Below are 21136 nucleotides of genomic sequence, written 5' to 3'. Positions count from 1 at the left end.
TCTACGGCTACAATCCCAGCAAGGGTTGGAGGAGGGGGCTGGAGGGGGAAGCTTGCCCTTCAATCAGGCCCCTGCCCCTTAGGCTTCTTGCAAACTGGGTCTTCTTAGTTTGCTCTCTGAACTTCCTGGGGGCCTCCTAGGGGCCAAAGAAAAAGTCAAAGGGCACCAGGGCTGGGCTTGGGTCTAGCCCTGAGCCTCAGGCCATGAAAGAATGGTCCTCTCCTCCCTGTCTGTGGGTGGTGGGTGGGGAGGATGGGGACAAAAGCCATCCACACAGGTGCCAAGCTGCCTGAGCAGGTGCCAGCCCAGAGAGTCCAGAGGCGTCTCTGGGCACTGCTGTTAGGGTCCTCCAGCTCTGGGCCAAGCACCTCCCTCAGGCTTCTGGGTACCATGCCCTCCCACTGGCAATGCGATCCTAACTTCATCATCCAGGCCCTTGCTATTTGCCAGTGGCACCTGAGTTACTTGGCAATATGTGAGTATGGGCTGGGGGCCCCAGTCAGAAGTGAGCTCCGGGAATGGGCCATGACTTGAGGAGGCCAGGGCCCACAGCTAGGCCTCTGCCCCAGGAGTCCTTGGGGCCAGATTTCTGCCTCCAGCCCTGGGAGTGAGGATGGCAGGACTCCCTAGGCTCCTGGCCCGATGATGGGAGATAGGGAAAATAGGCAGAAGGCTGAGCTAGGCGTGTAATAGCAGCAGATGCCCTCTGCCATGTGTTCTCCCCACCGTCACAAAGAAGCCTGAGGACCAGGGGCAAGACTGAAGGATGCAGCTCTGTAAAGTTGGGTGACAGCTCTAAATGACCAGCCTGGGCAAATGGCCAGGGAAGAAGGATGGGGGAGGGGTGGGGGGGACAGGGGGACAGGCTAGGCATGCGGACAGGGAGCAGGGCGATACAGCAGTTGGGTGAGCAGGTGGGCAAGTGGATGGGGAGGTGGATAGGCAGGGAGCAAATAGACAGAACAGGTGGACGAGGAGAGAGATGCCTAAAAATGGATGGATGCAAAAGGACGGGTAGACAGGAAGGGAGCTCAGGGACAAAGGTGGGTGGATGGACCGAACGTGGACAGGCAGAGAGCAAGAGTATGGGGTGAGTGGGCAGAGGGATAGATAAATGAGGGAAGAGTTAGTCAGGTATAGGAGGATGGACTGGGCAGGGGTGAGAGGCAAGTGGAAGCGAAGGTAGGTGGATGGCAAGCAGACTAAATGGCTGAATGCTCAGGGCAGGAAGCAGATGGCCAGGGTGTGGATGGACCAAGGGCAGATGGGCAGATTGACGAGGGGCAGTAGATGAAGCAGGAGGAGACAGGCCACCGGCTGGGCCAAGGAGGCTTCCCTGCTGTCTGCCCTGGCTGTGGGCTCCCCGCAACTGGACTTCCCCCCAATTTTCTGATCCCTTTGACAGTTTGGATCTTGCTGCCCACCTTTTTCTACCTGGTCTTCACTCCTTTCTGGCCTCTGCCTGTACTCTACACTGCCTGGTTTGTCCTGGACTGGAAGACGCCTGAGCAAGGTGAGGGCCCTGGCCCAGCCAGCCCCAAGCTCTTTCTCACCCTCCAGCAGCAGCATCCCCCACGTTTAGGCAGTACTTGGAGGTTTGCAAAGAGATTTTCACACATTCCCTCATTTAAGCTTTACAACCTGGTGAGGTAGGTGTTATTACCATCCCCATTTTACAGATCTGAAAACTGAGGCTCACAGAGGTTAAGTGACTCATCTGGGGTCACACAGCCAATGGGAACCTAAAGTAGAGTTTGAGCTCAGGTCTTCCTGATCCCAAACTCCGTGCTCTCTGCACTGTGGCGCCACAAGGCCCCGGCGAGCCCCAAGGCTCCCAGCTCGGACTTCTGCAGCCTCCTCCAAGCTGTGGGACCTTGCTGCTTCTGGGAAAGACCATAGTCATTCGCCTTTTCCACCCTGCCACCTTCCTCTGTGCTCTTAGGTGGCAGGCGCTCGACCTGGGTACGAAACTGGCATGTCTGGACCAAGATCCAAGACTACTTCCCCATTACGGTGAGCTGCCCTGCCCCGGGCCCCTCTCTGTTTTCAGGCCCTGTTCTGGGCCCCACTGGGTAAGAAGAGCAGCCCTGCACGCGTCATTGGGGCTATCCTCAAGGAGTCCAAACCCAGGCAAACCTGGGAGGAGGGAGGAAGGAAGGGAGGGAGGGAGGGAGGAAGGAAGGAAGGGAGGAAGGAACGGAGGGAGGGAGGGAAGGAAGAAAAGACGAAAGCAAGTATTGTTAAGTGCCTACTATGTGCCAGGCACTGTGCTAAGTGCTTTACAAATATTATCTCATATTATCCTTTGATCCTCACAACAATCCTGGGAGGTAGGTGCTATTGTGATCCCCATTTTGCAGTTGAGGAAACTGAAGCAAATCACTGTGAAGTGATTTGGCCAGGGTCACACAGCAAGTAAGTGTCCAAGGCTGGATCTGAATTCATGTCTTCCTGACTCCAGGCCCAGCACTCTGTGCACTGTGGCACCTAGCTACCATACACCTGGTTGGAGAGAAAATGTCATCCCCTACGCCCCCTATTCAGTTGAATTGAAGCCATCTGTGCTAAGCCTTGACACTCACCAAGGGCTCCAGCCTTTCTCCATGATGGGGGACCCCCAGCACACTATTGTGTCATCAGGGCACACCACCCTCTGCATAGCCCCATCTCCAGCTCTGGATTATTATCTGATCAACACTGCCATTCCTGAAAAGGTCATGGGTGTCAGTCAATTTCCCCATGACTCCACACTCCCGTGCCTTCCACCCTACCTAGCCACAGCTCCCTATATATGTCAGCTTTTCCTTGTAGACCAGAAGGTGGTCTGGCTTTTTCTATTTGTCTCCCCAGTGCTTAACCCAGTTCCTGTCACTCGGTAACGGCTTAATCAATACTTTCATCTGCATGCATTCATTCATTTGCGCTGAAGAAGCTGGGGCGGGGGGGGGGGGCTCCTCCTTGACCCCTCCTCCTCTCCTTGGGGTCTCATTCCAACTCTCTCTACCCCTAACTCTGGCTCCAGCTCCTGAAGACCAAAGACCTGAGCCCGGAGCACAACTACATCATGGGCGTTCATCCCCATGGCATCCTGACCTTCGGAGCCTTCTGCAATTTCTGCACTGAAGCCACAGGCTTCTCCACCGTCTTCCCCGGCATCACGCCCCATTTGGCCACGCTCTCCTGGTTCTTCAAGATCCCCATTATCAGGGACTACCTCATGGCTAAAGGTGGGTCTGGCTCTGTTCTGCTGGGGCGTGCCACCTGAGCATCCCCCCCTCCCTGGCTGCCTCAGCATCAGCAGGGAGAAGAAGCTCTTGCTGGTAACTCTCTCAAAGCCCCCTCGATGCTGGTTTCAGCCCTGGCCTCTTGCTCCAGGGCTGTGGTGGAACAACCTCTGAGCTCTGTGCCATCTCTTGGCATCAGAGGCACTGAACCAGGCAGGAGGGGCATGAGGAGAGGTGCCCAGGAGGAAGCCAGAAGGTGAGGGAGTGAGGCTGGGATCCTTTGCTCCCTCTCAGCTACTTGCTCCCTCTGTAGGTGTGTGCCCAGTGAGCCAGCCATGCCTCGACTACCTGCTGTCCCAGAGAGGCTCTGGAAACCTTGTTGGCATCGTCATCGGGGGTGTCGGGGAGGCTCTGCAGAGTGTGCCGAACAGCACCTCCCTCATCATCAGGAAGCGCAAGGGCTTTGTACGCACAGCCCTCCAGCATGGGTAGGTGATGCCAGGCCAGCTCCCCACAAGGGAACCCCGTTGTTTTCAGTGGTTTGATTCCGTTCAACAAATCTCCAGTACGTACCTGCTGCGTGCAGAGCACTGTGCTAGTTGCAGTTAAGAGATACAAAGTTTAGAGAAGACACCATCCCTGCCTTCAGGAAGGTTATAGTCTAGTAGAGCTCAGGCTAAGACACAAACACGTATGGACTGAAAACATTCATTCATTCAAGGAGCATTTGTTAAGGGCCTGCACCAACAGTAAACAGAATGACGTGCTGGCCACGTGAGCTGAGCAGCAGCGTTGGCCAGTGGGAGGCAGGAAGACCTGAGCTTGAATCCTACCGGCGCTGGGCTAGTGAACCTGGGCAGAACACTTAAGCTCTCCGGGCCTCCATTTCCCCATCTGTAAAATGAAATGGCACCTACCTCTCAGGGTTGTTGTGAGGATTCATTGAGTTAGCATATGCAGATCACTTTACAAACCTGAAAGTGCTACATAAATGCTGGTAGTTTTTATATGATATGATCTCTGCCCTCTGGGAGCTTACATTCTAGTGGGAGAGAAGACAAATACAATTTTAACAAGACCATTCATTCATTCCTTTAGTCATTCTTTCATTTTGCAATGACTTATTGAGACTCCACCACATTCTGGGTACCAAGAGACCCACTCAATTAGGAAACAATCCGGCAGGGTCGATGGCACTGAGTTTGAGATGCTCACTTCTATTCCATCTGAAACCTTCCCCTGAGTCAAATGTGACTCTGCAACCCCAGAGAGCTAAGCCAAGGCAAGAGTTCAGAGGTTTAGCCTTTGTTATTTTCTCCCTTCACCCAGGGAAAGGACTTCTAGGGACCCCAGACCACATCATGCAGGCTACTTTTACATTCAGTTCGGGGGTAGGCAGTGGTGATGGGGGGAGCCAACAAGAGGTCCTGATATCTGAAGAGGAGGAGGGCGGGCACCCAAAGCTAAGACCCAGATGTCTTCTAGTAGTGGCTATGAATCCCTCCTGAGATACCCAGGATTGTAGACCAGGCTTGGGGCAGAGTGGGGGTGGGGGTCAATACCTTCAGTCCCAAGGCATATCCTCATGGGGGCAAAGGGTTAATTTGGCTAGGAATAGTCTCAGGGAGGCTGCTTCCTGTCCCTCTCTACCTTTGGCCATACCAGTATGGTTTTCATTGTAGGGCTCACTTGGTCCCCACCTTCACCTTCGGGGAGACCGAGGTCTACCACCAGGTGCTATTCCCTGAGGACAGCCGCATGTACCGATTCCAGTGCTGGTTTCACAGTTTCTGGGGTTTTTACTTTTGTGTCTTCTATGGGCGTGGCTTCTTCCAGGACTTCTGGGGACTCCTGCCACTCCCCAAGCCCATCATCACCGTTGGTGAGCCCCCTTCAGAGCCCCCTCGGAAGCTAGCTTTGCAGAGAGATGGGTGCCAAGGCACATTAAGGGAGATGAGGCTGAGGGCAGGAAATAGGAAGGGATGGAGACGGAGGGGAGGATCTGGGGGAACCAGATCAGAGCTAGAAGTGAGCAGAGAGGGAAAGAACCCGAGCAGCCGTCTGGTCCAACCCCCTCATTTTAGAAAGGAGGAAACTGAGGGCCTAGAAAAGGTAGTGGATCTGCCTAAAATGAAAGGAAGAGAGATAGCTCGAGTCGATCCAACAAGCATTTGTCAAGCCCTTCCTATGGGGAAGGCTCTGTGCTGGGCCTGGGAAACCAAAGAGAAAAACAGACACTGGCCCTGCCCTCACAGAACTTAAAGTTTAACGGGAGGATAAGGCATGGCCCCAGTCAAGTATGACATAAAGTAGAATGTATTTTGAAGGGCATCAGGGAAGAGGAAGAGCTGGCTGGCTTTCATTGGAGGTGCTTCCTTGAAGGGAAAGGATCCCAGCAGACGGAGCTGTGCAGGACAGGGAGAATGTAGGTGAAGGGTGGCAGCCTGTAGGGATGTTCAGCAGCAAGGGGAGACAAGGTGAAGCATGTGGCATAGCTCACCAGCGAGCCGCCTGGGCTGGAATGCAGAGTAAACGAAGGCTGCAGAGGAAGGCAGGAGCCACGCGGAGGAAGGCCTTCACTGCCATTGCCTTCATTGAAGGCTTCAGACTCGATCTCAGAGCTCAGAGGAGGCCTTCTGGAGTTATTGAACAGCGGAGTGGCAGAGCCAGACCTTTGTTCTGAGATGGCTTTGGCAGCTATGTGGAGGATGCATTGGCGAGGGGAGATGCTGGAAGTGGGACTAGCACTTAGGAGGCTATTGCAATAGTCCAGGTGGGAGATGGCCACAGGAGTGGAGGGGAGGGAGGAGATGTGAGCGATGCTGTCGAACCAGCAGGACTTGGTAACTGACTGAATAATGAGGTGAGGGAGAGGAAGGGTGGATGTTTAGGACGGTCATTACAGATGGTCACAGAGCAATGAGGAGAAGAGAGCGAGGGGGCCTTGATAGCTCAGAAAGGGCATTCTCTGGGAATACCCCTACCCAGGTCGAGGGAAGCATATGTCTGGGGGCAGCTGCTGGGTACTGCCCTCTCTTGGAGAATGAGGGGCCTACACAGCCAGGGCAGGAAGGTGAGACGGGGAAGGAAGTGCCCAGACTGGGACTCTTGGGGGGGGAGGGAGGGATTGATGACGAGCTCGAGGGAGGTTCTAATGCCTTTTGTCTTTCTTTCCTCCATCTGGTCCGTCAGTTGGGGAGCCTGTAATGGTCCCCAAGATGGAGAATCCAAACCAAGAGACAGTGGACAAGTACCATACCTTGTACATGGAAGCCCTGCGGAAGTTGTTTGATGAGTACAAGACCCAGTATGGGGCCTCAAAGACCCAGGAGTTGTTGTTCCTTTGATGGCTGGGACCGGGGGGCTCCCCTCCCTGCCCCCAAAGTAGAAAACCCTAACCCTAAATGCGCTTATGAGGGGAGCAGTCCCCCAATCCTGTGTGCTAAGCCAAGAGACAAAGGGGGCAAGAAGGCTGAGGATTGTCCCTGGGACAGTGAGGCCCCCCTTTAGCCCAAGGGAGACACAAGAACTGTGTCCTTCAGAGCTCCTTGCCCAGGGCTATGCTTAGCCCCAGCCCTTCTCACCAAGTCCTTAGGTCTGCCCTACCTCTGCCAGCCCTACCCCTGCAGCCCTACCCCTGCCAGCCCTACCCCTGCAGCCCTACTCCTGCCAGCCCTACCCCTGCCAGCCCTACCCCGCCAGCCCTACCCCTGCAGCCCTACTCCTGCAGCCCTGCCCCTGCAGTCCTACCTCCAACAGCCCTGCCCCTGCCAGCCTTGCCCCGCCAGCTCCTATAACCCAATCCTTCTTCTCCCTCTGTGTCCTGAAGCCATGGCCATGTATATTGGGAGGTTCCACAGTTCCTACAGTCTCTCTCCCTCCCTTCCTCCCTTCTTCTGTCCAGGACAATCAGCTTTGCTGCTATAACATAAGGGTTCGATTTCTACTGTCCAGGAATACTGGCTCTTCGTGATTGGATCTGCTATCTGGAGGCAGCCTCGGATTGGCAGAGACTCTGGTCCCCTTCTTGGAACTCTTGGAGATAGCAGCTACTGAGCCCCTGGCACCAAAGCCCAACCCACCCCCTCCTAGATTATAGCTACACCCAGGCCCCCTCTTATTTATTACCCACCCAAGCCCATTACTTTCTTGGGAGGAATAAGTCTGTCTCCTCTATGACCCTTTGTGCCTAGCCAACCAATAAATCCTTCAGCAACATAAATTCATGTGGAAAAAGTTGTAACCCTGAAGACAATGGGGAGAAAGCTGCAGAATGAGGGGACAGATTGCTTAGTGCCTGTGGCAAGAAACCAGGAAGCCTGAGCGAAACTCTCTAGTGCAGGCACAGAGCTGGGGCAAGTGCACTAGGTGGGGAAAGCCTTTGATCAAGACTGGGCCCCGAAGTTCGCACCCCAGGCAAGCTTAGCCAAGTGTGCTGCCTCAGTTTGGCTCTGACCACTTGGGGTCAACACAGAGGTCAACCTGACTTGCTTATCACAAACTAAAGGCCATGAAGAAGGGAAGTCAGAAGAAAAAGCCCCCTCCCCCCATCTTTGCTTTTGCATCCTGAGCAGCCCCCCATGGCTATCCCTAGTTGCAACTTTGCTGACAAATTTCTGCTGCTAGAACCAAACAGTCACCAAATATTTTTAAGTACCTACTCTGTGCCAAGTACTGTAGATACAAAGGCAAAAGTGAAACAGTCCCTGCCTTCACCGGAGCTTCCATTCTAGTAGGGAGGCAATATTTACATACAAAATCTCTAGCTAAGTGGCATGGTAGATAGACAGAACATTGGACTTGGGAATCAGAAAGTTTGAATCCTGCCTCCATCACTGACTAGCTGGGGGACCCTAGGCAGTAACTTCACCTCTCTGGCCTGTTTCCTCATCTGTAAAATGAGGGGAAGGGCCCCGATGATCTCTAAGGTCCCTTCCAACCCTAAAGTCTCTGAGTCTGTAAGTACACATGAAACAGACTCAGGATCCTTTGGGAAGGAGGACACTAGCAGGTAGAGGGAAGAAGAAAGATCCTTATGTAAGAGATGGCACTTAAGCCAAGCCTTAAAGGAAACTTGGGACCCCAAAAGGTAGAGTTGAGGAGGGAGAGCCTTTAGTACAATGGTCTGGAGGTGGGAGATAGAGTACTGTGTGTGTAATTGAACAGTTTGATTGGACTGCACAATGTGTGAAGGGGAATAATGAAGGTCAGTCAGAAGAGTTATAAGAACACCAGGAAGAGAAACTGGGACCAGAAATCAACACAAAACAAGGGCAGTCAGCTTAGGTGGGGGTGGGGAGGGGGTGGCAATCTTCCTGGGAACCCAAGCCCAGAGAACCAGTCAGAAAGGGTCTTGCTTTCCCAAAGAACAGGGAGTAAAAGGAAGCCTGGCTGGCTTGGGGGTCAAACAGGCGAGAACCAGAAAGTAAGTCAAGTGCAGGTATTCCTTGGTCTCTGACCAGCAGAGAGCACAGGGAACCTTCAGTGTGAGGGCATTCTGTCTGGTACCTGTCACAAATGGGCTTCATTTGGCCACTTGGTTAACAGAGTATCAGGCCTTATGATGGCTCCAGATACTATATGTTTATAGCACTATGACTGGTGCTATAAAAAACCTAGATCCTATCTTCTGTCAAGCGTGGTGCCCTCCACAGAAACAGGCCTTTGGGGAGGAGGAGCATATAATAATGATGATGATGATGATGTTAATTCTGATAAAGATCTCATTTCTAATAATAATAATTTCCTAGAGGGAATGGATTTGAATTTATAAGAATAAGAGCCATTCCCCAGCTGATAAATGGTCAAAGGTTATGAACAGGAGGTTTTCAGAGGAAGAAACCCTAGCTATATAAAAAAATCACTAATAATTAGAGAAATGCAAACTAAAACAACTCTGAGGTACTATCTCACACCCTTCAGATTTACAAAGTTGACAAACACTGGAGGGGCTGTAGGAAAACAGGTGCTTTAATGTATTAATGTATTTATTTAATGCATTATGTATGGAGCTGGGAATTGATCCAGCCATTCTGGGTGTCCTTAAACTTTGGCCAAGCAATAGCACTGCTAGGCTCAGAGGTAATAGTAATAAGGAAGGAAACAGTATTTTCTAAGCACCTACTATGTGCCAGGCATTGTACTAAGAATTCAATATGTTATCTCATTTAATTCTCACGACAGTCCCAAGTTGTGGTTATTGCTCAATCTTTTTTTTTCAGTCATGTCCAACTCTTTGTGACCCCATTTTGGGTTTTTTTGGCAAAGATATTGGAGTGGTTTGCCATTGCCTTCTCCGGCTCCTTTTACAGATGAGGAAACTGAGGTAAACAGGGTTGAGTGATTTGCCCAGGGTCACACAGCTAGTAAGTGTCTGAGGCCTGATTTGAACTCAGAAAGATGAGTCTTCCTAATTCCAAATCCAGCACTCTATCCATGGCAGCACCACCTAGCTGCCCCCCCAACCCTGAGAGATAGATGCTATTATGATCCTCATTTTACAGATGAGGAAATTGAGGCAAACAGAGGTGAAGTGACTTGCCCAGAGTCACCCAGCTAGCAAATGTCTGAGACTGGATTAGAACTCAGGTCTTCTGACTCTAAGTCTAGCACTCTCTGCGCTGTGCCCCCTCTCCAGCTGCTTCAAGATTATTACAATAGTAATAATAATTATGACAACAATTAGCATTTATATGGCTCTTGAAAGTTTGAAAAGCTCTTTATAATACTATTGTGCCATAAGAAATGTTGAAAGGGACAGTTTCAGAAAAAACCTGGGGAGACTTGTCTTATATGAACTAATGTAGAGTGAAAAGATCAGCACCGGGAAAACAGTGTAGACATTAATAACTGCAATGTCAAAATAACAACTTTGAAAGCCTTCAGAACTGCAGTCAGTGCAGAGTACAGAGGACTCATGGAGAAACGGCTCCAAGGGTCAGCAGGAGCTACACCTTTGGGACTCAGCCTTGGACTTCACTGCATATTTATTACAAGGCTTCACTTCCTTCCTTCCTTCTTTCCTTCTTTTTTAAAAGGAAAGGGAGGTAGGGAGATGTGCAGGAGGGACAGTCAGGGATAGAGCCCCTCTCCCAAATAAGAGAGTAGAAGACAGCCCAGCTAAGCAGAGCAGCTCTGAAAGCCCCAGGTTGAATGTATTAGATGCTTACAAAAGAAACTCAGGCTCTACCTGCCAGAGATTTATACTTTCAAGTATGGAAAGGCTTGTTGTATTGGATGTTTATCAAGTTCAGAATAAAAATAAAATGAAATGAAAATTGTAAGAAAGGAAGAAAAGAAGGGAGGGATGGAGAGAGAGAGACAAGAAGAGGGACAGAGAGGAAAGAAGGAAAAAAGGGTGGAACCTTGGCTGCCAGGCTAAGGAGCTGAAATTTGATTCAGGAAGCAATTGGGAAGTCATTCCAAGTGGCCTGAGCTGAGGCTGTGTATTAGCAGGATTTAGCTGGCAGGAGTGTGGGCACCAAACTGTAGGGGAGAGATGACACCTAAGGGAGGGGAGCCATTGCAATAGGCCAGGTGGGTGGATGGTGATGATGCAAGGTATTGACGGTAAGGATTATAAGGAGGGAAAGAGGCGAAAGGGATTATGCTGGCAAGGTCAGTAGGTTTGCTGAGGGAAGAACAAGAAACGACTGCAAAGTTTGAGCCTGGGTGACTGGGAGCATTGGTGATTTTTTTTAATGAGTTTGAAAGCTTGATTTGAGATCTGTAGAATTCAGAGCGCTAGCTGGACCCCCTGCTGGAGATGTAAGAGCAGGTGACCAGAGATTAGGGGTGTGGGAGGGGGTTGCATTGAAAGGAGAGTTGAAATCCTAGGAGTGGATGAGATCACTGAGGGAAAGGTTATAAAGAGAAAGGACAGCTAGGTGGCGCTGCAGTGGATAGAGTGCCAGGTCTGGAGTCAGGGAGATTCATCTTCCTAAGTTCAAATCCGGCCTCAGACACATAACACTCACTAGTTGTGTGACTCTGGGCAAGTCAGTTAACCCTGTTTGCCACAGTTTCTTCATCTGTAAAATGAGCTGGAGAAGGAAATGACAAACCATGCTAATATCTTTGCCAAGAAAACCCCCAATGAGTCACAAAGAATGGGACCTGACTGAAAACGACTGAGCAACAATAGAGAGAAGAAAAGAGGAATAAGAACAAGGAGGTTGGGGTAGGGGTGGGGAGAGAGGGGGACCCTGGGAAGGCTACCAGCAGTTTATCCAGTGTTCCTGAGGGGAGCTCACTTAGGGGCTAGTGGGAAGAATACTGGCCATGAAATCATACATAAAGGTTGGACACGACTTTGGAGACCCAAAGTCCAACCCATTACTTTTACAGAGAAGAAAACTGAGAGCCAGAGAGGAGAAAGGAATTGTCCAAGGTCACACAGATAGGTAAGAGCAAAGGTGAGATTTCACCCTGGATCCTCTGACACCTGAGTTGAGTCAGGAGCCCTTGGTTTGAGTCTCAACTCCAACACTTACTACCTGTGTGAATTTGAGCCAGTTATGGGACACATGGCAGTAACTATGCAGTTTCCCCTTTCCCTGGCTGTCCCTGAAGCAGATGTACATACAGTCTGCTGGAGACTGCTAGGGGAGCCTGTAGCTTGAAGGGCCCAGATTCTTATCACCTCACTCATGTGGGGCCCCACACCAGCAACCTGGAGAGAGGCGACACCAACTGCAAGCCTCGACAAGAACAGATCCTGGTGGCCAAGCCTGCTGTTCTGGAGGTAGAGGAGCTGAGTTTGAGCTATGACTAATACTTACTAAAGGGGAAACCTGATGTAGTGGAGAGACTACCATATATGGAAACAGAGGAGCTGGGTTCTAATCTCAGATTTGCTACTCACAACCTGAGGGATATTGAACAATCACCGCCACTCTCTGGGCCTCAGTCTCCTTTTCTGTAAAATGAGGGAAATGTACTAGTTTAAGTCTCTTTCAAGTTCTAAAATCGATCTGAAGGCACATTTCCAACAAGAAATGAAAGAAAAACACAAGGAAAGCCCACCCACAGCCAATAAGAAACCAGTCAGATAACACCCATAAAATGTTGGAGGGGAGTTGCTGGGAGGCTCCATCCATCCTCTCTGCCAGTGAGCTGGAGAGAGGGGGAAAGTGTCTGGTAGCAACAGGTGGTGGTAATGGCAGGTCAAGCCCACTGGACAGTCTTCCTTGAAGCTCCAAAAGGGAAAGAATGGTAGTGATCAGGCCCCTGGGAGGACCAAAAAGCATGCTGGGGGGCTGGGGGAATGGCCCCCACCTGGCTAGAGTGCCTTCCCTCCCCACACCTCTGTGAGGCTGACACTATGGGATAAGAGGGCCCAGGCAGGTAGGGGCTGCGGAGGGGAAGAGTGGAGGCCGATGGAGATGAGAGTATAGAAAGAAATAGCAGGGGACAGGGCTTTTCACTTTAGCAGACACGGCCTCTGAATGTCAGGGTTAAGGGAAACAGGCCCTGGGAGTCTGCGCATCCTAGCATGTAGGAAGAACCTGTCCATCAGGGCCCCACCTGCCAAGGTCCTGTGGGCTTGGTGGTGTTCACTCCAGATACCTGGAAGCTGCGGGTGGAAATGTGTGATGGTGGCAGAAAGTCCTGGGTCCCATCTGGGCTTCTGGGTCAGTGACTAACTGTTCTTCCAGCCACCCAGAGCAGACTGAACTCATGCTTGGTGCCAGCCAGTAGCTTCAGGCCAAAATGGCAGGGGTGAGCCATGCTTAGAAGACACCCCACGCTTCCAGTAAACACTTGGCTCCCAGCCTGGCTTCCCTGGAATCACCTATGATGTCCTCCTGTTCTAGGTCTCTGCTGGAGCAAATCTAAGGCCTTGGAAACAGATGGAGCCTTTTCAATGATCTCTGCTGGTCTTCAGGTCATTCTCTTCCAGGGTGGGGAACCCGTGGCCTCGAGGCCACATGTGGCTCTCTAGGTCCTCAAGTGTGGCCCTTTGACTGAATCAATCAAAATCCCCGCGGCCATTGGGGTGCACTCCACCCCAACCATGGAAGCAAAGAGCCCCAACCAAGGTTTGTTACTGCTGACAACAAATCATGGCCCAGCCCCTTCCTGGCCCCCCACCCCACTCTCCTCCCTTCTCTTCTTTCAACCTTGTCACTCCTGATTCTCTCTAATCTCCCACATGCAATCTGTCATCAGGGTCTATTGGTTTACCTGCAGCAAATCTTTCACATACACCCCCTTGTTTCCTCTAACATTGACCCTCCTGGGTGCAGGCCCTCATCCCCTCAAGCCTGCACTGGTGAAATAAGCTATTTGTTGGTCTCCCAGCTTCCACTCAGCTGTCGAAGGTCTGACCATCAATCTCTCTCTCTCTCTCTCTCTCTCTCTCTCTCTCTCTCTCTCTCTCTCACACACACACACACACACACACACACACACACACAATCTCTTCATTCTCCCCACCCCCAACCTTCTGCTTTTCCAGTCTCCCAGCGACTCTCCAAGGCAGATTCTCTCTCTCTGACTCAGGGCATTTTCTCTGGCCATCCCCCAGGGCCTGGAATGCTCTCCCTCCTCCTCTCAGTCTCCTGGCTTCTCCCAAATCTCAGCTCAAATCCCCACTTCTACAAGAAGCCTTTCTCAATCGCCCTGAAAGCCAGTGCCTTCCTGCTGGTGACAATCCCCAATTTATTCTGTCTGTAGCAGAGTCATTCGCATGGTATCTGCCCCCATTAAACTGAAAGCTCCTTGAGAGCAGGCTATTGCCTTTCTTGGTATCTTCAATTTTTGGCACAGTGTAGTCCTTCCATAGTAAGTACACATAGTAGGTTCTTAATCAGGAATGTGTTGGTTAAATATTTAACAACTGGCTCTCCAAAAGAAAGTATGCACAACACACTTTTAGTTCTAATCTTCATTATGAACATTATCTTCATGGCTTTCTTAAGTCTATCCAATCAACAGAACAATCAAGCCCTGACTTGATTGGGGTTGGTCTGCTTTCAAGGTAGACACCATCGCTCTTACCAAATGTTTATTGCACAACTGACTATTTTATCATCTGAGAGATGTCTGCTAGAAAAGGAGGCCATGGGGGGAGAGGCAGAAAGAGCCATGAGATCGTCCAGAGCGCCTCAAAACTTAAAAAGACCTGGGGCAGCTAGGTGGCACAGTGGATAGAGCAATGGCCCTGAAGTCAAGAGGACCTGAGTTCAAATCCAGCCTCAGACCAAATACTTGACACTTACTAGCTGTGTGACCCTGGGCAAGTCACTTAACCCCAACTGCCTAAAAAAAAAAAAACAAACAAACTTAAAAAGACCTAAACTAGGAGAAGGCCTCCAGTCCACACTGAACTCCCTCAGGGAGGACAGACATATAGATTTGCACAGAATGAGCAAAGAGAAATGGGTACATTAAAAAGTTACATCAAAGAGCCTGCAGGGCTTGACAAGGATTGACATGTTGGGAGGGTGGCATATGTAGGTGCTGATGGGGTTTATGGGCACAGAAAAGATTGATATCAAAAAAGACAAAGCAAAAAAAAAAAAGACAAAGCAGACTGAAAATGTCTTGGGCATTAAAGAACCTGGAGTGTATATGTGGGGGTGGGGGTGGACAGCCAGCAAGATAGGGAGGGGACCTCAGAGTTAGAGAGTTGCCTGGACCTGGGGGTGCTATTGTGGGAGATGGCTCAAGGCCTAGGGCTGTTGTGAGGCAGCAGGCAGCCTTTGGGTATTACCCTTTCTTCTTTCTCCTTCACAAGCCACCTGGGTAAGGTAGAGTGCCAGATAGCTACCCAAAAGTGGAGGGGATTTCCTTAAAAAGGTAGTGGGCTCCTCATCATCTGAGGTTCCCAAACAGAGAGGCAGGACGCCTACTTGTCAGAAATATTGTGGAGGGGTTTCTGCTCAAGTTGGGGAAGAGAAGGTAAGGGAAGGCAGATTCTTGTGGTCACTCAGCCAACGTACTAGGGCAATTCTTTGTACGTGAGGGACTTTCTTAAGACTCAGCTTGCCCAAGTCACCCACTTAAAAGGCTGATCAGTCATCTTTGGAAGGCTATACTGGGGCAAAGGAACATGGTTACAAAAGTCACAGGGGACTGCTCCCATTTGCAGAGATCAAGGCCAACAATCCACCACCGTCTGCCTTTGAGAAAATCTTGCAGGTCCAAGCAGAGCAATGATCCCAGGTTCTCCATGGCTTGGCGAGCAAAGCATGAGCTCTGCAATAGCCGTGTCACCAAGCTGCAGAGGTCTCAGGTTCAGCCCAGTGACGTCACTGTGGCTGCCTGAGGAGCCACCAGGCTCAGTGATGCTGAGAGACTCAGAGAAGCTGAGAAACTCTTCCTCATGTTGGGCCCCTCCCCCCAGCATAGGAAGTGACTTGTTCAGCCCTAGACATTGTCAGAGACAAGTGACTACGTTATGGAGGTTCACAATCTGCCACACCGGTGAAGTAACAGCCTCTGGGAGGACTTCAACCTCCTTGAGCTTCCTGCAGCATTTAACACTGCTGGCCACCAACCTGCTTTGTAAAAAAAAAACAAACAAACGAACAAAAACAAAACAAAACAAAACAAAACAACAATACATTTTATTGATGCCTTTTGGCTGTCCATCACAGTCATTTCCAGATATGCTTCCCTGCCCCAGATTAGCTGTCCCTTATAATCCAGAAAGACAGTTAAGGAAAACCAAGTACCATGTTGCAGTACCACTGTATTCTTCTCTGACTTCTCTTCCTATTCCTGACCTCTAACCATGGAGGTTCCTCAAAACTAAGCCATTTATCAATTCTGTTCTTCTCTGGCTAGCATCCCTGTCGTCTAATCCACTCCCAAGGCCTGATCTTCCATTCAGGTAGCTGCCAAATCCCAATCTGTCCTCTCCCCTGAATTCCAGGACCATTCTCAGGACAAAACAAGAGAGTCTTGGTGAATTCCTGGGCAATACCCACTACAAGGTGGTGGGGGAAGTGAGGAGCAAGAGAACCCTGATAGGAAACTAGGGGCCTACTATGACATCCATATGCTTTCTCCATACTAAATCCCTCCCCCCACCCTGCTTTATCTCTCTGGTCTTATTCCCTCCTTCCCCTCCATCCTGCCCCCAAGCAGGCCTAGTGAATTCATTTGCATCCTGACCATGGCTGCATGACTTCTTGTGGAATTTCAGCCTCACCCTGAATAGGAAATGGCAATGTGGGCCACCCCTGCTAGGAGAGCCTTGCCTGCAGCTGGATGGCCGTGGAAAATAAGACCAGCAGACAGCCACTAGCTGGTCATTGATACAGGGACAGCTTCTTTAGGCAATAGTGCTGGCCTGGGTCCAATGAGAGGCACAAACATGGCTGGCAGACTCAACAGGCAGACAGGCACGAGGGCATCTGAGAAAAATGCCCACAGAAGGCAGAGGAGGACTTTTGTAGACATGCCTAGGAGACCAAAGAGCCAGTGCTCAGGGCCAAGCAGGTAAGCCAGGGTTACAGATCTGCTGCTCCGCTCACCCCACAGGATCTCCCACCCGGGGCTGCTGATGGCCCCAAGGAGGAGGAAAGGCTGCCCAAACATTGTTTATTGGCGGAGGGAGGCAGGGCTGCTCAACTCATTAAGCGGAGGGAGAAGGAGAGAAAGAGACAGAGGGAGGAAGAGAGAGAGGGAAAGTGAAAGGGAGAGGCAGAGACAAGGACAGAGGGACAGAGAGGGATAGAGACAGAGAAAAGAAGAGACAGAGGGAGAGGCAGAGGAAAAAAGAGGAGGGAAAGGGAGAGGCAGAGACAAGGACAGAGGGACAGAGAGGGATAGAGACAGATGGAGAGACAAAGACAGAGAGAATCAGAGAGAGGGGGTGGGAAAAGAGGGGGAGGAGAGAAGAGAGAGGGAGAAAGAAAGAGACAGAGACAGAGAGAGGGCAGAGTAGGAGAGGAAGAGGGAGGGAGAACAAGTAATAAACCACATCACTTTCCCTTCCCCAGTGAATTAAGTCCAGCTCAGTCCATTGATCCCATACATACTGTGTGCCAGCCGTTAAAGTGCTGAGAGTGCAAAGATGAACTAACCCAGAGCATGATAGGATGAACCTTGGATCTGGGAGCAGGGGACCCAAGATCATTTACCATGACCACCTGGGGATTATGGTGGAAGACAGGGCAAAGGTGAGAAAATGAGGCCCCAGCAGCAAGATAGAGTAGTCATACGTCTAAAGTCTGGGATAAGCGGGAGAAGCATTGTGATATAGTAGAAAGCCAACTGGATGTGGAGTCCTGAGGCCCTGTGTTCAAATCCCAACACTACCACTTCCTAGTCATATGACCTTGGCCATGTCATTTCCCTCCCTCTCTTCATCTGCAAAATGGCAGGGGTGGGGGTAGATTAACTGATCTCTAGGGTCCTTTTCATCTCTGAATAGATGTTCCCATGAAAGCCTGAATGCTCCAGTGGTACCTCAGAATGTGGTACCTCAGAATGTGGCACCTCAGAAATGTGGCACCTCAGAATGTGGCATTTCAGAAATGTGGCACCTCAGAATGTGGCACCTCAGAAATGTGGCACCTCAGAAATGTGGCACCTCAGAATGTGGCACCTCAGAATGTGGCACCTCAGAAATGTGACCAGGGGAAGAGAGGAGTTAGGCTTAACCACAACCCTGAGGGTATGGATAGAGTTGCTCAGGATGGGTTGAAATGTACACCATCAGAGGAAATAAACACATCCAGGAAATCACAGATCATTCAGATATGCCAAGAAGACCTCGCTGCCAATTCCAAGTGTCCAGTTCCAAGAGAGGGCTGCTCTGTCCCACTTGAGATTTCCAAGTGAAGGCTGATGATTACCTGGAAGAGACATTGAAGAAATGGGACTTCATGTTGATCGAGGTCCCCTCGAACCGCAATTCAGAGACTAAGGCCCTAAAAATATGTATTTCTTCCTCCATAGCCTCCGAATTACCCCACTCCTTTGGGTTACAATCTTAAAATGCAGGTGCTGCTGGAAAAGACAGCCCATCAGCCAGACTTGTCCCCTCATCCCTTCAACAAATATGTGTGGAGTAGCTTTTTCTATGCTAGCTATGCAATATTATTCAGAGCTGTGTCTGAGGGGTCCTGAGGGAGCTGAGAGTCTGGGTAGGACCAGAAGGCACACAGAGGAAACTAACCGAGAATATACCCCACAAGGTGTGATGCAATCACTGCCAGCAGTAACAGCAACACAAATTCCTAGAACACTTTAAGGTTTGCAAAGAACTTTACAAACATGATCTTATTGTATCCTCTCAATCACACTGGGGAGTAGGTGCAATTATGAACCCCCATTTTACAGTTGAGGAAACTGAGGCAGGCAGAAGTTAAGTAGCTTACAGGGTCACCCAGCTAGTAAGTGTCTGAGGTCTATTTTGAGCTCAGATCTCCTCGGCTGTAGCTCCAGCATTCTGGGCCCTGTGGTGCCACCTCATTGTCTCTGGGCTAGTGCCATAGTTCAAGTAAGAGGCAGTAGAGCCCCAGACTAGGGTGCAGGCAGTGAGAATGGAAAAGAAGGCATGGGTTAGAGGTGAGTGGCATTGCCAAGTGGACTCTAAGACTCTGGAGGAATTGAGGATTTAGTCAGCATGGTAGGCCAAAGCGAGGGGGCAGGGAAGGGCAGTGAGAAGAAGAAATAAAGACCAAAGATGTACTGAGGCTTCGAGCCTGAGGAGGAGGAGGTCAGGAGGTCAGGAGGTCAGGAGAGGGGCTGACTGGGCCGGAAAGAGAAGTCCAACAAGCCCTGCTTTGGGGCCACGGTGGAGGGGAGGAAATGGGGGCTTTAACAGAGAAGCTTGGTTGTGAGAGGAAGAGAGTGTGGAGGCTGATTTTTTTAGCGCGGAGAGGCATGGCCCAGTGAGACAGGAAGGCCTAAAGATGCCGAATTGGGCAGGGACAAATAAGGGAGCAGGGAGGGGGCCTGGAAGAGATAGGATGGGATGGGGTCAGAGCCCAGACACAGATGGAGTCTTAGAAGGGTACAGGGCTCCCCTCCCCCCTTTAGACTCGGAGAAGAGGATGAGTGCAGACGCTGAGCTCCCAGGATGTGAAGAGCAGGATAGCTGAGAGAAGCCAGGCCAGATGGCCTCGATCTTCTTAGGGAAGGGGAAGGCAAGGTCATCTGTCAAGAGGGAGAGCAAGTGGGCCATGGGCCCACACGAGGAAAGCAGAAGAGATTCAGCAGAGCCCCTATGGGAAGGTGGCTAGGGACTCCCCAAGGACAGAAGAGTTCTGCCAAACAGCAGTGAGCAAGGAACCTTGAGAATTAGTCCAAACCCCTCCCATTTTACGGATGGAGCAAAGATGACCCAGAGAGGAAAAGTATCTTGCCTGAAGATACACAGCTAATTCATAGTGGGCCCAGGCCTCAAACCTAGATATCCTGGCTTATTACTCTGAAACCAGCACCATCCCCAGAGCCCCTAGACCTCGAGCTCTGCTTTCAGCCGTAGTCCAGGAAAGTGACTCGTGTAAAGATAGCACTTGGCAATTGGCCTACTCCGAGCCCTGGCGATAAAGAGAGTTCTCGCCACCAAAGGCCTTGGCACCATCACTTGGCTATGCCAGGTATGCTTCTGTCAACGGAAATGGCCCACGAGAAGATGCACGCGAAGAACCATGACCCCCCAGGTCCTGTCTCCCCTTATCAGAACAGGAGCTCCTCACGTTCCGTTATCTGGCTTTTCTCCTGTTCTCAGCCCTGAGCTCAGCACAGAGCTTGGCTTATAAGTACTTCATCAATGCTCTTTCATTCATTTATTCATTCATTCATTCAGTCAGTCAGTCAGTCAGTCAGTCAGTCATACACCATGGGCCTTGGATCCAGGTCACATGGATCTGCTGCTTGCGGATCAGAAGGCCAAGGGGATGGAGGAATGTAGGGTGCCAAGGCAGCATTGAAGATGTCCAGGGGAGCCAACCAAAGGCAAGTGGACTGGCAGAAGTGGGGGGCCCTGAATGACGGGAGGATCAGGAGGTTTGGGGGAGTCAGGGAGGCTGAAGATAAGGAAGTTTTTTCTAAATTTCTGAGGTAAGGCCAAGCTCCAGGCTCTAGCTCTGGTGGTCTCTGGGGTTGAGACAAAAAGTCACAAGCAGAAGAGATCTCAGTCCCAGCACCAGACATCTGAGACCAAGAAAGGGAGCAGGGAGGGGATTGCTGCACCCTGGGGAAAGGGTGGCTACCCCATGGCTACAGTACATTAAGGCTCCTGAAGCACCTTTCCCAGAGCAACCCGGCCAGGGAGGAAGAGTGCAAGGATTACTATCCCCATTTTACAGAGGAGGAAATAGAGGCTTGGAGAGAGGAAGTGACTTGCCCAGGGTCACACTGATAAGTGTCAGAGCTAGGGCTCAAACCCAAGTCTCCTGATTCCAGGATTGGCCCCTTTCCCAGTGCATCTCCCTGGTACTAGGGGACGGGAGAGCGCTGGAGACAGATGGCTGGCCGTTTTCACTATTTCTTCTTCAGCCTGGCCCTCTCTCCTCAAAGGGAGCCCAGGCTGCCATTATATAAAGCCTGGAGGCCACAGGGCTCAGGACATGGTCAGGATTCAGAGGTGGGCAGTGCAATCCTGCTGCTTCTGGTGTTCTGTGATTCCCTGGGCTCTCTCTTCTCTAAGGGCCACAGGCCAGGGATGAGGCATCTAGCAGCGACTGACTTAGTGTTAATCCTGGGCAAGAGCCTTGACCTTACCAGGCCCCTTGGACTTGGACTTGTACCCCTCCTAAACTATGTTGATTCTCTCTCTGTCTTTCTCTCCTCTCTCTCTGTCTCTCTCTCTTTCTCTCCCCCCTCTCTTTTCCTCTCTCTCTCTTTCTCTCTCTCCCTCCCCCCCACACACCCCGTCCCCCCACCCCCCCCCCCCTCCCCCCCTCCCCCCCCCCTCTCCCGCCCCCTTCTCGTCCCCCTCGCGCCCC

The 21136-nt window shown here is 51.0% G+C and overlaps 2 protein-coding genes across 2 annotated transcripts in view; one reads left to right on the top strand and one right to left on the bottom strand.

Annotated features, from left to right (window-relative positions):
* The first annotated feature begins 300 nt into the window (after positions 1 to 300).
* Positions 301 to 6896, top strand: AWAT1 (acyl-CoA wax alcohol acyltransferase 1). The gene is made up of 7 exons (XM_027836817.1): positions 301 to 475; positions 1406 to 1513; positions 1943 to 2013; positions 3023 to 3227; positions 3538 to 3712; positions 4907 to 5106; positions 6417 to 6896. Exons 1-7 carry the CDS (start codon positions 391 to 393, stop codon positions 6569 to 6571), a joined length of 999 nt encoding a protein of 332 aa, XP_027692618.1. The 5' UTR covers positions 301 to 390; the 3' UTR covers positions 6572 to 6896.
* A 10173-nt stretch (positions 6897 to 17069) lies between these two features.
* The window catches only part of P2RY4 (pyrimidinergic receptor P2Y4), a 6762-nt gene continuing 2695 nt past the window's right edge, over positions 17070 to 21136 (bottom strand). Inside the window, exon 2 of the mRNA XM_027836802.1 lies at positions 17070 to 18034. Coding sequence (XP_027692603.1) covers positions 18031 to 18034 — 4 coding nt within the window. The 3' untranslated portion in view covers positions 17070 to 18030. The remainder of the gene's footprint in view (positions 18035 to 21136) is intronic.

This window comes from Vombatus ursinus, unplaced genomic scaffold (genome assembly GCF_900497805.2).
Source record: "Vombatus ursinus unplaced genomic scaffold, bare-nosed wombat genome assembly UNPS02014819.1, whole genome shotgun sequence".
Lineage (NCBI taxonomy): Eukaryota > Metazoa > Chordata > Mammalia > Diprotodontia > Vombatidae > Vombatus > Vombatus ursinus.
The sequence above is the reverse complement of the archived record's forward strand: the minus strand, read 5'-3'. Positions and strand labels throughout refer to the sequence as shown.